The following is a 14,332-nucleotide window of genomic DNA, read 5'->3' as shown; positions in this document are numbered from 1 at the left end:
ACCCGCGCAATCCTAGTTATAATTTAAAATGAAGATACATATAAACAAGCTAAGGACATTAGTATCTTAGTACACTCACCCTCAAGTTGCATCGTTAAAAGATTCGCAAGTCACTCGACGATATTATCAATGATACTTATTGCTCTGTTTCCTAAATCAAAGTGTCATTAAATGTGACAGCGCATAATGTGTTACACTTAATACACTCGCAAACCTTAAACCATGTGGATTTCAAATGGAGTTCATCAAATAAAAGGAGAATGTATCTTCCATAGTAGTCCTCAACATAATCATCCTTCCACGTACTAAACAAAAACGAGAGGAAAAAGATAAGCTGAATACTAAAACCACATTTTGTTTATCCATCCGATAACACAAAGCACTTCTTGAAAGTTGGGCAAGTTTCTCCGGCTCTCGATTTTTCGGTCACAGATGCCAAATATAATCAATAATGGCTTCAATCCAGATAAGATGCAAGAAATTGGTTAGCAGGAAAGGGGCCAGTTTTACCTGCTGAACAAGCTCCTACTCGCGTCGTACAAATGTTCTCTTGAACCAAAGCATGGCGATCATCATTGTCATTAAGAATTTCTCGATGGCCCTGTCCATCGCTCGAAAGTAAGAGACCCTCCAAGATCGCTTGAAGTGCAAGGTGCCACATAATCCCAAAAATCCCATCGTAAACCCAGGTCCCAATCCTGCATAGAACCAATTGTGGTTGTCCAAATCGCATTCGCTCGGCTTACCTTCACTGGAATTAGCACCGTCACGCCCATCACTACCGGATGGCTCATCTCCGGGACAAATCTTCGGAAGAGGAGCTCCACAAAGTCCGTCGTTGCCGCGATAAACAGATTCATCGTCCACAGTGTGTAGATGGTTGCCGGACGGAATAGGGCCGGAGAGTCTATTGAAGGACAGATTTAGATGACTAAGGAAATCCATGTTGGATATGCCCGGAGGGATGGTACCTGACAGTTTATTTCTGGAAAGATCAAGAGATTCCAAATTTTTTAAGTCACCGACATTTGAGGGGATCTGTCCACTCATATTATTTTGAGAGAGGTTCAGATTTTTAAGTTCGACGAGCCTAGTGAACTCTTCTGGTATCTGCCCATCCAACATGTTCGCCGAAAGATCGATTGAGCAGAAGTATACAAGCGTATCACTATACATTTGGCGAGTTCCCTTTGTGTCAACCATGACATTGACGACAATAGGCATCGGCCAACCCCCAAAATGACGGGCATAATCAACCATAGACAAGAACCCGTCGATACAATTGGGAATGGGTCCAGAAATATTATTCTGTGCTAGGCTCAAGAATTGGAGATTGTGAAGTTGGCAAAATTGTGGAGGAATGCCTCCAACAAGGTGATTTTTCTCCAAATTGATCACTGTGAGTGATTGAGAATGTTTCCCAAATGGAGGTAACCTACCTGTGAATTCATTGTCGCTGAGATCTAGGAACACTATAGGTAGATTTGACAAGCAGCTTGGGATTACTCCACTAAAGCCATTCCTCTGTAGGCTAAGCAGCGATAATTGCTGGATATGGCACAAAGATTTCGGAATCTGACCATTTAACTTGTTATCTCCAAACATATATGCCACTGTCGGCGATGCTCCCCAACATCGAGGAAGTCTCCCAGACAGTTGGTTCATTGAGAGATTAATTACAGACAACTTATTCAACTTACACAAAGAATTTGGAATGCCACCAGTGATATTATTACCTCGAAGTATCAATACTGTTAACCGTGGCATCTTGTCTCCAATATCTTGGGGAAGTTGGCCTCCAAGCATGTTACTTGCAATATTCACAAATTCAATGTTAGAGGAGAAGTCGAAGAGCCAATCAGGAATGCTATCTGAGATGCTCACGTTTGACATCGTCATCCAGGTAATGTTCCTCTGTGTTTGAAGCCATTTTGGAAATTCGGGTCCCACTTTACAATCTGACAAATCTATCCCGCGAACTTGGAATGGTGGAACCCATGTAGAGCTCACATTTAATACGAGCTCGTTGGACGAAATGTCTAAGCCAGTCAAGCTTTTGAGATATTCAAAGTGAAGTTCGCTTATAACTCCATGCAAAAAATTGTGCTCAAGATAGAGCAGCTTTAGATTCGATAGTCGCCCAATACTCTCTGGAATGGTCCCGCTTACTTTGTTATAGCTCAGATCCAACTCTCTTAGAGATGCAAGCTCCACCAAATTGGCAGGAATAGAACCAGAAATCAAGTTTGATGAAAGATCAAGGCGCTCTAGTTCCTTGAATTCTCCGAATTGATTTGGTAGGTCACCACTAAAATCATTGAAGGAAACATCAAAGATCTTCCACTTACTTTGTACGCAACCGAGGGGACCACCTAAAATGCCGGAGATATTCCCACTGAAGTAGTTCATGCTTAATCGTACCACTTGCAATTTGCAAAGACTGCTAAAGTTTTTTGGAAATCCACCTTGTAGTGAATCTTGAGACATATCAAAGAAGGCAAGCCTTTGATTATTCTCAATGATTGCCAAGGGAAAAGGGCTTTCAGAAAGAAGGGTGGAAGACAAATCAATATGTTCTAGCTTGCTCAAGTTATAGATCCATGGCGGGATAGAAGAATTTATATAATTATAACTTATATCAAGGAATCTAAGGGAGGTGAAATTGGCCTGCAAAGAGCTAGAAATATCATGCAAATGACAATTGCTCAATCCTAAAGATTGCAAAGATGAAAGCATGTTAATGGAACCGAACCAATCTTTGGCGTTCGAAAGGCCAACACCGGACATGTGCAAGTATTTCAAGGAAGATAATTTCGACACCCAATCAAGGTCGTTCGAGGTTAAATAATCCAAAAGGGAGTCAGTACTAAGATCCAAGTACTGTAACTTGGAAAGGTTATTGAGCTGCTTAGGAATATCTCCATCGAAGCCTGCATTTGAGAGGTTAAGATACTCCAGTTTCTGAAGAGTAGCAAAGAACATTGGGATTTTTTGGGTTGAAAAGTTGTTGAGACTGAGGTCTAGATACTTCAGATACTTCAGTTCAGTTAAAGAAGGAACTATGTTACCTCCCAGCCTGCACATATCCGAAGGTATGAAGATGTCAATATAGATATCTTTAGTACATGGATTATGAAGATCGAGCTTCAAGACATGACCGGTCTTCTTGTTGCATTCGACTCCTGCCCACTCGCAACATTCCTCTCCTGTCCACGACGATAAGAGTCTCGAAGGATCGGTGAGACCATGCTTGAACTTCAGAAGAGCTTCCCTCTCTACACCAATACAACTTACATTGGTCGAAATTTTGGAATGACCGAATTCCATTACTTGAATGACAAAGATTGCCCACAAAACTGTAGAGACAAAGCCATCATGAGACGCCATAGGTTCTTTAGGAGCAGAGAACAAGTATTGCTTTAATCATGTAGATAATGGTCTTTGATTCGCCAAGAAAAGAGTCACTATAAAATATTGTTCGAGGTCATTTTCTGACCACTGTCCATCATAACTTCCTATGGACGAGGGATGCTGACACTAATCTAGAATCGCAAGACAAAACGCGCATGTCTTTATGGTTTTGACTATTCAAGCACGCAAGCTTTGAATCCCTAGGGAGACTATATCGACAAGGAAGTGCATGGAGGAAGAGGTTACACATTGCCTTCTCGTGTAAAAAGCAAATGCAATATCTTCTGCGGTCTACCTATATAACTATATAACTGATGAGGAAATTTCTAAACTAAATCTTCCTTTTAAACTACAAAACATTAATTTCTTTCTCCAAAATAATCACGTCAGTGGTAGTTTGCGAATAAAAGGTTGAAATCAATTTATTTATGATTTGATTCCTATTAATTTTTTGAGAGAATATAACTTTTGAGATTATATAAATCAACTCGCAAGGGTTCAATTTGACTGGTCTAGCACTTGGTTTAGATGCAATAAATCTCGTGCTCAAGACATGACCGGTCTTCTCGCAACATTCGACTCCTTCCCACTCGCAACATTCCTCTCCCGTCCACGACAATAAGCGTCTCGAAGGATCAGTGAATGACAAAGATTGCCCACAAGACTGTCGAGACATAGCCATCGTGAGATGCCATAGGTTCTTTAGGACCGAGAACAAGTATTGCTTCAATCATGTAGATAATGGTCTTTGATTCGCCAAGAAAAGAGTCACTATAAAATATTGTTCGAGGTCATTTTCTGATCACTGTCCATCATAACTTCCTATGGACGAGGGATGCTGACACTAATCTAGAATCGCAAGACAAAACGCGCATGTCTTTATGGTTTTGACTATTCAAGCACGCAAGCTTTGAATCCCTAGGGAGACTATATCGACAAGGAAGTGCATGGAGGAAGAGGTTACACATTGCCTTCTCATGTAAAAAGCAAATGCAATATCTTCCGCGGTCTACCTATATAACTATATAACCGATGAGGAAATTTCTAAACTAAATCTTCCTTTTAAACTACAAAACATTAATTTCTTTCTCCAAAATAGTCACGTTATGTCACGTCACCTGTAATTTGTGGTAGTTTGCAAATAAAAGGTTGAAATCAATTTATTTATGATTTGATTCCTATTAATTTTTTGAGAGAATATAGCTTTTGAGATTATATAAATCAACTTGCAAGGGTTCAATTTGACTGGACTAGCACTTGGTTTAGATGCAATAAATCTCGTGCTCAAATTACAACATCTCCTGCTCAGAGTAACCATGGAAGCCATGTCTACTTCTCTAGAAGTAAAGTTACAACCAATGCAGGTGAACAGAGAAAGGAAATTATTTGAGCCACGGTCTTTCCTATTGCAATCTATAGAAATTTGTTATCACAAAATGACTAGCATTATGAAAACTAAAGGGGTTAGTAATCTTCCATTTTTTTCCTTCAAATAAATAAAAGTAACCCTCCTTTTATTTAAGCAATTTCTAGATTACTAATCTATACTACTATAAATGCAAAGGAGAAACCGGTGACAACCTTTAGGTAGTTAGGTCTCTGCGTTTGTTGTTCGAAGGTTTTTCATTTTTAAGAAGAAAATTTCTCCATTTGAATGACCAGCACACTCGTGTTAAAAAAAGCAAAAGTTTTTTTACACGAAGAGGAAGGAAAATCTTTGCAAAATTCAACACTTTGAGGAAATTGATTCAAATGGTTATTGCATTAAGTGACAGTTTGAAATTTACGTTTTTGTTCGCTATTGTTTGTGTAAAAACTGTCGCAGATGCCAAATATGAACGACTTTATTGTTCCAGAATGTATCCTAATTTTTTTCGCCAGATTACATGGGAAGAACCTCTAGATATTTCATCTACTGGATCTCTTATATGCCTTTTGCAACTACATAGCTAATCTCATATCTACGTTCAATTTTTCCGCAATTGAAATGGCAATGAGAGGCTTTTTGGTATTGGTAAGTGTCAAAAAATTATTGGTGAAAAAAATGATCTGTGACTTTTTTTTCCAATTAACGTGGTGGTAATTTGCATAACTTGCTAAAAGTCTCGAATTTGCTAACTCTTATATGAAATTTACAACCTAAATTAGAGTAATTTACCAACTTTTGTTAAATTAAATTACCAAGTTGTTTTGTTACGAACTTTCATCTGAGTTACCAACAATTAACTGTCCGTTTCTTATTTACTAAATTTTCTATTGAGTTACTAAATTTTATTTGGGAAAAATGACACTAAAAGTACCATAACTTTTCTACGGAACTCACTTCAGTAGAAAAACTTTTTGAGTGATCACTTGAGTGTCATTTTTGTATTAAAAAAAAACGATCACTACAATGCCATCGCTCATTTGCGTGGCCTGAAAATTTGACGTGGCATTATTTTATTCTATATCCATCTACATGGCTCGCTGGAGAAACCCAATCGGTAAAAACCACAAAGAAAAGACGTTTTGTTTTACATGAAACGCTAAATCCAAAATATTGCTAAACCCAAATCAAATGAAGAAGAATCAAAGCCAATGTAGACAAGCAATAATCAAACACCAATCCAGAGAAAAATAAAACGATTTCTCGGCCACTTATTACGGTTCGATTGTCCCTCGTTGTTCTTTGCGATAGAAAAACCCCCTTTCATCGTAGATCTCATTCCATGAGCACAAACCGAGGGTTTAGAGATGGATGAATGAAATAGCGATCAAACCCATTCATGAGTAAAAACAAAGCAACAAAAGGTGAAACAAAAATCACCAACACTTCCGGTGAATCTAAAAACAAATGCGAAAGACACAAATGGGGCAAAATCGCTTATCTTCTTCAAAAAAACCCTAACCCTAATTGCTCAAATTGGAGCCAAATTGCCATCTAAAATTCGCAGTGGAGAGTAGGAATAGAAGAATTGGCTCATAACCATGTGAGGCGAAACAAATCAAACAGGCTATGTCGTTGATTTTTTTTTAAAATGACAATGCGATTCCTCTTGATTTGTTCCATGAACTCGCCTCCAACTTCTCTCCACAACACATCGTTGAGGAGGTTGCTGAGCAATTTGCAGTAATCGTCAGAGTCCTAGAACGCGCTCCTCGGCCATGTCATCAGCAGTGCACCAGCAAGAGTAGTAGAGAGAAGCACCAAGAACAAAAATAAATGCGCGTATTGCGATCGCACAAAAAGCGAAAGAGGAAGGAAGGAGAGAAAGATGAAAGGTCGTCGTTTTATACCATTTGCCACGTCGTTTCTTTTATTTTTCACTTTGGACTTGAATTTGTTTAAAATAGCCACGTCAGACTCAAAAAATTATTTAAAAAGTCACGTAGGATGAATTACCGGAATTTGTCGCCGAAGGCACTAAAGTGATCTTTTTTTCTCCAATTTGGCTTTTAAGTAATCCGGCAAAAAGTTTTGGTACCAAAGTGAGCGTTATACGAAAGTAATGGCATTTTATATTGTCTTTTTCCCCTTTTATTTGCCTTAGTTAGCTATTCCTTAAATTTACTAACTCTTTTAAGAGATTATCAACCTAGGTTAGCATGACTCAACAACAATTTTAGTTTGTTGTCGTCAATCCTCATTTCAACTAGTTTAGAGATTACACTAAGTCATTAAATTACCATCTTTGAAGTACGACGATTATTTTTTGTTTTTTTTTTAAATTTTCAACTTTTTATGTTATTTATAAACATTTATTTGTCTTTCATAGCAATGCCTTAAATTTACCAATTCAATTATATTTTCGTGATAAGTTTTAGAACTTCTGATGCACTTATATATATAACTCCTTTCACAATACCTTTCTCAAATCATTCACAAATACTAAAAGATAGTAATTTCCCCATCCAGATTTTATATAATAAACATGCTTTAATAACTCATACGATACTCAAATATTTATCACTTTCAAGACATGAGGTTACAAATTCATAAAATAGATAGCACCACTCACTTGGGAATGTCCTAAATCCAAACAATGAAGCTGAATTGACGTCAAATCGAAGTAAAATACAGTGACAACTATGAATCAGTTAAATTATGCTTAAACGCTAACAAAACAACTCATAGGCGGCAATAAATTGCTTACTCGAAGCGATTATTCCAGCCTAAATGCAACACGAAACTCGCACAGGAAACCCTAAAATTTCGCTCTGACAAACTATAGCTCCAAATCGACTCCAGTCAAGACCAACAGCTCTACTACGCCATATTCCATTATATCCATGAAATCTCATAGTTCAACAATCCTTAAATCGGACTTCACTGCTCAAATTTCACGAAATTCCAAAATTGTGCCCTAAATCCAAAAACTTCACCGATTGGACGAACAAAGAGCACGAACTCATGAAGTATATCTATGGAGAGTAAAGATTTTCTTTCAGAGAATATCGTTAGAGATATTATCAGATATTAGGGATACTATTTAATATTCAGCTATTCTGTAAGATAGCTAATTTCCTTTCATATGTATATTGTTCGAGTATAAATACCCTCCTCTAATAACTTGCAAAGTAAAGTCAATTGAGTAAAAATGTAGTCTTTACTAATTCTCTCTCCCTCTCTTTTGAAAATCCTAAAATATTTACATGGTATATGAGCCACCAAGAGAGAATGCTATCTTTAGTCGTCTTATCTTCAGTAACTTCCCGATTTTGTCAATATTCAACAATTTAACTGCAAGCAACATCGACGAGCGAAGTCACCGTCAAATATCTAGGTAGCTGTGAGCATAGGAGTCAAGCACACCTTCATTGAGCAGCCAAAGATGAGAATAGTGGGTGATGTCATCAAGTATTTAGGTAGTTGTGAGCGCTGAAGTCGAGCACACCTTCATCAAGTAGCCAAAGATAAGCATTGTGGGGTGATTAGGTTTAGTTTGCCACAATTCAAGTTGGGTTCTACTCTGACCCCAAAAAAAAAAAGTTGGATTCCACACTATTTTATCAAGGTTGCATGATAAAGATATGTCAACTTTTTAAGCATACATTGCTTTAGCGCTTGTCAAATCCGATTTGTTTAGTGTAAGGTCCAGCTTACATGGCGTTTGATCACAGACTTTCGAAGAAAGTTGCACCAGTCATAGGCAAGCTGAATGCTCCAGCTTGAGTGGGAGTGATGAAGTATATATATAGAGAGTAGAGATTTTCTTTTAGAGAATATCATTAGAAATATTATTAGATATTAGGCATATTATTTAATAATTCATGATTCTCTAAAATAGCTAATTTTATAAATACCATCCTCTAATAACTTGAAAAGTAAAGTCAATTGAGTAAAGATGTGGCCTTTACTAATTCTTTCGCTCTCTCTCTTGAAGATCCTAAAATATTTACACAAGCACTTACCTAGCGTTGCGATATGTGATTGATATGACTTGGCGAGGCATTTGTGACAAGTACGCGCCGAAACCCCTCCTCTTTTCCCTTTTCTTTTTTCTTCCTTTCTTTCTCTTTTCTTTCATTTCTTCTTTCTCGGTCGCGCATCCCTCTCGGTCAGTCCTTTTCCCTTAGTCCTTTGCCCTTTTTAAAGAGCTGAACGTCCGTTTTGTTTTTGTTTTTGTTTTTGTTTTCTTTGTTGTTTATTGTAGGCCCCACCTTGACTAAGTCGAAGTATTGCAGGAGAAGTTTCCATCTCAGCACCAATGCAGCTTACATTTTGTCAAGGCTTTGGAATGACTGAGCTCCAAGGCTTGAATGACGAAGAGCGCAAACAAAAGTCTACGCATAAAGCCACTGTAGATGTAGGACGCCATCGTAGTTAAAATGAACGCCATTTCCTCTGTTCGCTGCTATTTAGAAAATTGCAAAAAAAAAGAAAAGATTATGTTTGCCGCAAGTGTGTTTGTCCTTTAAATATGTGGCAATCACAGTGCAATGTTGGACTTTTCCTGAAGAGTAATCAAGAACATAGGTGCAATTATCTTCTAGACTAAACAAGAACGAATTGGCATCGGTTCTCTGTTTCTGTTTCCACCGCAATCAGAAGCCACTAACTGTTGTCGTTCTTCGTTGATTGCTCGAGTGATCAATCAATAAAGAATAGATTTAAATGGTTGAGAGATGGAATATTCAAAGATGTGAATTGATTTAGGAAATAAAATTTAAATGGTTGTCAGATGAGGGAAAGTTGAATTCAATTTTCGAAGGTAAAATGTTTATGGGATAAGTTGGTCGTCGATTGTCTATATTACGGTTTTATCGATTTCGTTATGACATGTTATCATGAAACATGTTAACGACAATCATGGACCTTGCAAGGAATTTCATGGAAGTTTTTTTGAGCAGAACATGCTATAGGATCGATTCATCATCATTCTCGAAGTATTATCTCTTTACATTTTTGTTAATGGACAATCTTTCTTACGTGATAGATTAATTATTTCATATTTATGGTTAATATTTAGACTAGACTGTATTATGAGGGTAGTTTGTCTCTTGAAATCTATTAATAAATGTCGAAAAGCGGTAAAAACACCTCAAAGCCAAATAACGATTTCGTCCATGTCTATTGTTCTTATAATCACCTTTCAAATTCCTTAGTTTCTTGAAAAATTAAAGGAGATATGTAATACTTCTTTTCAGTATTCATTTGAATCCATTTTCGATTATGAGGTTACATTTTTCGATCAAGTATACTCGAAAAACATGCTTCATGCGATATTTGACATCTCACGACGACGGAACTTCCATGAATTCCCCTCTATCGACACTGTGTTTTACGAAACTCAATCCCCGACCCCCTTGATTATAGAACTCGGCAAGGATCGTTGTCAATCGGGAAATTGAGGTTGCAACATCCCAAGTAGTACATGAATTAGGAGAGGTTGTAGAGAGCAATACAAAAATGTCAACAGCTGAGGGCTTTTCCTAGGGGCTTGGCCCAAAATGGAATCGAGCGTGATCACTACAAAATAATGTCAAGTAGCTGCACCGGTTGAAAGTATTCTGGGTCTCGTGGGTTAGAGAGATATCGACAAGAAGGTCAGTGCATGACCGGAGAGATTGGGACATTGTGAGCCTAGGATGGATTGAGAAAGTGATTGATTGTCAAGTGAAACATAATTGTAACGCGCCCCCCATATGATCGTCCACTTGACTACACATTTTCAAGACTTGGCCGATATAGATGGGAAAATTGTCCAAAAAGTCCTAAACTTATTGCATTTTTGCCAATTTAATCGTAAACATTTTAATTGTACCAATTGAGTCATAAATCTTTTCACGTTTTGCTAATCGAGTTTATTCAGTCAATTTTGATCGGAAATCGCTAACATGGACGTCGGCCATCTTACGTGGCACGGTCGCTACTCCTGCAGATAATTTTTAATAATATTTTTTTCGAACTTTTTTTAAAATAATTTATTTTATTTTTTATTTTTCCTTTTTTCTTTTCTTTTTCTTCTTCACTTTTTTTTTAAAGAGAAGAAAATAAAATAAATAAATAAATAATTCGAAAAATATTTAAAAATTAAAGAAATATCTACGTCAGCGCCGACCGTACCACATAGGACGATCAGCGTCCACGTCAGCGATTTACTGTCAAAATTGGCCAGATGAACTCAATTGGCAAAACGTGAAAAGTTTAGGATTCAATTGACAAAATTTAAATGTTTACGACTGAATTGGCAAAAGTACAATAAATTTAGAACTTTTTAAATAATTTTTTCCTATCTATAGATAGAGTTGGAATGCTTGAAGAGGTGAAAGTACTCATTTTGCTAGCTTGCAAATATAGATCTATCAATACGGTATCGATAGCAATGATATCATCGATCCAACCAAATATTTTAGCTTCTTGGGGTTTTCCAAATATATGCCGACAAAGATGATGATTGGATATATTTTGACTTCACTTGAGAATTTGGGTGTGACAGCCCTTGGACAATGGTCAATAGATCTCTTCTCCGTTGTTGTTGCAACTCGTGATAACCATTGGAGAACCTTCTCGCATTGCACCCTCTCATTGCAGTTTCTCTACGGATGGTCATGTGACCAACAGATTATGCTCACAATTACGACTCTCTCAACTACTCTTATACGTGACCATCAACAGTAAAAATCCATGGTTTACTCTATTTTTGCTGATGGGTCTTTTTGGTGGGTATTTCTGAAGTACTTATAAACCATATTTCAAAGGGAAATGTTTCAGTTTTGAATACCAATTACGCGCGTCTTCATTGGAATGCATGTATACCTAATTTACAAGATAATGAACGAGCAAATAGATGATCTGTGTGGATAAAATACCGGGAAAAGTACCAAAAAAGTCATAAACCTTTTGCATTGATACAAATTTAGTCCTAAACTTTTCAATTAGACCAATTAATTTAGTCCTAAACCTTTTCGCATTGATACCAATTCAGTCCATCCGGCCAATTTAGGCCTGAAATCGCTGACATAGACACCGGTGGTCCTACGTGGCATCGTCGGTATTAACGTGGACAATTTTTATAATTTTTTAATTTTTTTAATATTTTTTTTCTTTTTTTCTCTTTTCTTTTCTTGCCCTCACCCAAACCAGCCGAGAGCGTCGCGGCCCTCGCTCGTGGCGGGCGAGGGCGTTGCGGCCCTCGCTCGTGGCCGGCGAGGGCGTCGCCGCCCCTCGCTCGTGGCCGGCGAGGGCGCGGGGGCCCTCGCTCAGACCAGGCAAGGGTCACCGACCCTCCTGTGGCCGGCGACCTCGCCGACCACCAGTTTCTAAATAAATAAAAAAAGAAAGAAAATAAAAGAGAAAAAAAGAAAAAAAAAATCTGCAAAAATTATTTAAAATTACAAAAATTGTCCACGTCAGCGCCTATGGTACCACATAGGACCGCCGACGTCTATGTCAGCGATTTTCGACCTAAATTGGTCAGATGGACTGAATTGGTATAAATGCGAAAAAGTTCAGGAATAAATTGATCCAATTGAAAAATTTATGACTGAATTGGTACCAATGGAATAAGCTTCGGACTTTTCTGGTACTTTTCCTATAAAAAATCAATATAGACCTTGTGGAGTTGGTTAAGTGGTTACCAAGCAGATTTTTTTTTTGTCAGAGTTACGAAGCAAATTCAAATGTGGATTATGCGTTCAACACAAATTCGATCTTCCACGTCACCAATTACAATAATTCAATGTTTGATCTATCTACCCAGGTTATAACTCACATCTTATTTGGCCTATAAGGTTAATGGAGAATTTTATAGGTCCGGGATATATCTATCTAAAGTGGGCTTTTAGAAAAATAGATGATGTTGTAACACAAATCTGCACACCACATATTGCAAGCATCATACTATAGTTTAGCTTAAGATCGGGATACGCTGGAAGAATGAAGCTGCATATCTCTCTCTCTCTCTCTCTCATACTATAGTTTAGCTTAAGATCGGGATACGCTGGAAGAATGAAGCTGCATATCTCTCTCTCTCTCTCTCTCTCTCTCTCTCTCTCTCTCTCTCTCTCTCTCTCTCGGAAAGTGAGCCTACTCATGATAGCTGCATGCAAAAAGATTTTGAGTTTCAGTGGGCTTGGAACGACCTTACGTGGCCCACTTGAACTTACTTTCTGGTGCAAGTGGGGGGTGAGGCCCACGACACTTTGGGTGCATGCGTACATGCAAAAGACAGAGTGATGATTGTAGCTTCCGACAACAGAGCATTTTCGAAGCAAGTGACATGCTATATCCTCAACGTTAGAGATGTCGACTTTATTCACTTAGCCCGATAGACTTTATTCAAACGTGTTATACAAAGGAGTTTTCCACAAATCACTTATTGCATTCCCCGGTGCAAACTATATCGAAAGTATAGCATCGAGCATGGTGTCATACGTCACAAGTCTAATAAAACTTGACCATGAGAAATTTGTTTTATGCGATATATTTCTCCATCCTCTCCCTCCATCGGTCGTTTAGTGTCTTGTCAATATGAAGTTTTAGTTCATATAATTACCACTAATTGTCAAATTTATTATTAATGTATACAACTATTGGAAGCACCTTAATAAAATAGAGATTCCTCTTCCGTTTCTCATGTTATGCACTACTGGAGGCTGTAAAATCTTAGCTTGGGCGTGGTTGATTTGGTATGTGTCCGACATTAATCTTATCAGAAAGATGAATTCGAAGTCAAAATATGATCAAATATGTAGTGGGGGTAGCCACGCTGATTGTCCCTCTCCACCATTTTATTGATAAAAAAAAAAAAAGGCTGCAGACATAACATGCGCCTATCATTCCGATAGAAATTTGTTTTCATTCATCATGCAACTCTATATGTTAGTTTAGGCCTAAATCTAACTTTGTAAAGGGCCCAAGCGCCCAAGCACTGACAAGGGTGGTCAACCCTCGATATCGAATGCAAGGTGGTGGCGTCGCCCCTTCCAGCCCCAGTCACCCCACACGGTCAACCAGAGCTCTCTCTCTCTCTCTCTCTCTCTCTCTCTCTCTCTCTCTCTCTTTCAATGGTCTTTTCTTCTCTTGGATTTTTTGTTTTTTTCTTTTCTTTAATTTTTGGGCTTTTTTCTGATAAGGTAATCACTTGCCACCTCGTCTCCCAAAAAATATTTAGGTTAACACTTTCTGCCACTCAAATTGGACGAAGCTAACGAAAGTTTATAATAACTCTAAGTATATAATACTTTAGAACTCAATTTCATTAATTAAAAGTTTTAGGACTTTGATAGTATTTTCGCGACAAGTATATCTAAGGTCTCCCAACGGGGGAGGGACTCCAAAAGCAGCTATTGGTAGAGAGAGCGCTGCGGCTGAGCGAGGCTAAAATGACAGATGGAGGAGGGGGGAGAGGTTTATTAATGAGTTTATATTTGTGATCGTCACAGTGTTCCCCCAAAATTTTAAAAAGAGCCAGCAATCGGAGGCCGCGCCCGATTAGGA

General features: G+C 38.0%; 1 protein-coding gene across 1 annotated transcript; it reads right to left on the bottom strand.

Annotated features, from left to right (window-relative positions):
• Positions 1-525: 525 nt before the first annotated feature.
• Positions 526-3,387, bottom strand: LOC115681796 (receptor-like protein EIX2). The gene has a single exon (XM_056308095.1). It carries the CDS (start codon positions 3,385-3,387, stop codon positions 526-528), a length of 2,862 nt encoding a protein of 953 aa, XP_056164070.1.
• Between the last annotated feature and the right edge of the window lie 10,945 nt (positions 3,388-14,332).

This window comes from Syzygium oleosum, unplaced genomic scaffold (genome assembly GCF_021117445.2).
Source record: "Syzygium oleosum isolate NSW1041296 unplaced genomic scaffold, Sole_v2.1 Sole_v2.02, whole genome shotgun sequence".
Taxonomy (NCBI): domain Eukaryota; kingdom Viridiplantae; phylum Streptophyta; class Magnoliopsida; order Myrtales; family Myrtaceae; genus Syzygium; species Syzygium oleosum.
Note: the sequence above shows the minus strand (reverse complement) of the source record. Positions and strands in the feature narration are given on the sequence as shown.

Bases quoted from the DNA above. Each gene is read 5' to 3' on its own strand.
- LOC115681796 (XM_056308095.1), bottom strand. From the start codon at position 3,387: ATGGCGTCTCATGATGGCTTTGTCTCTACAGTTTTGTGGGCAATCTTT.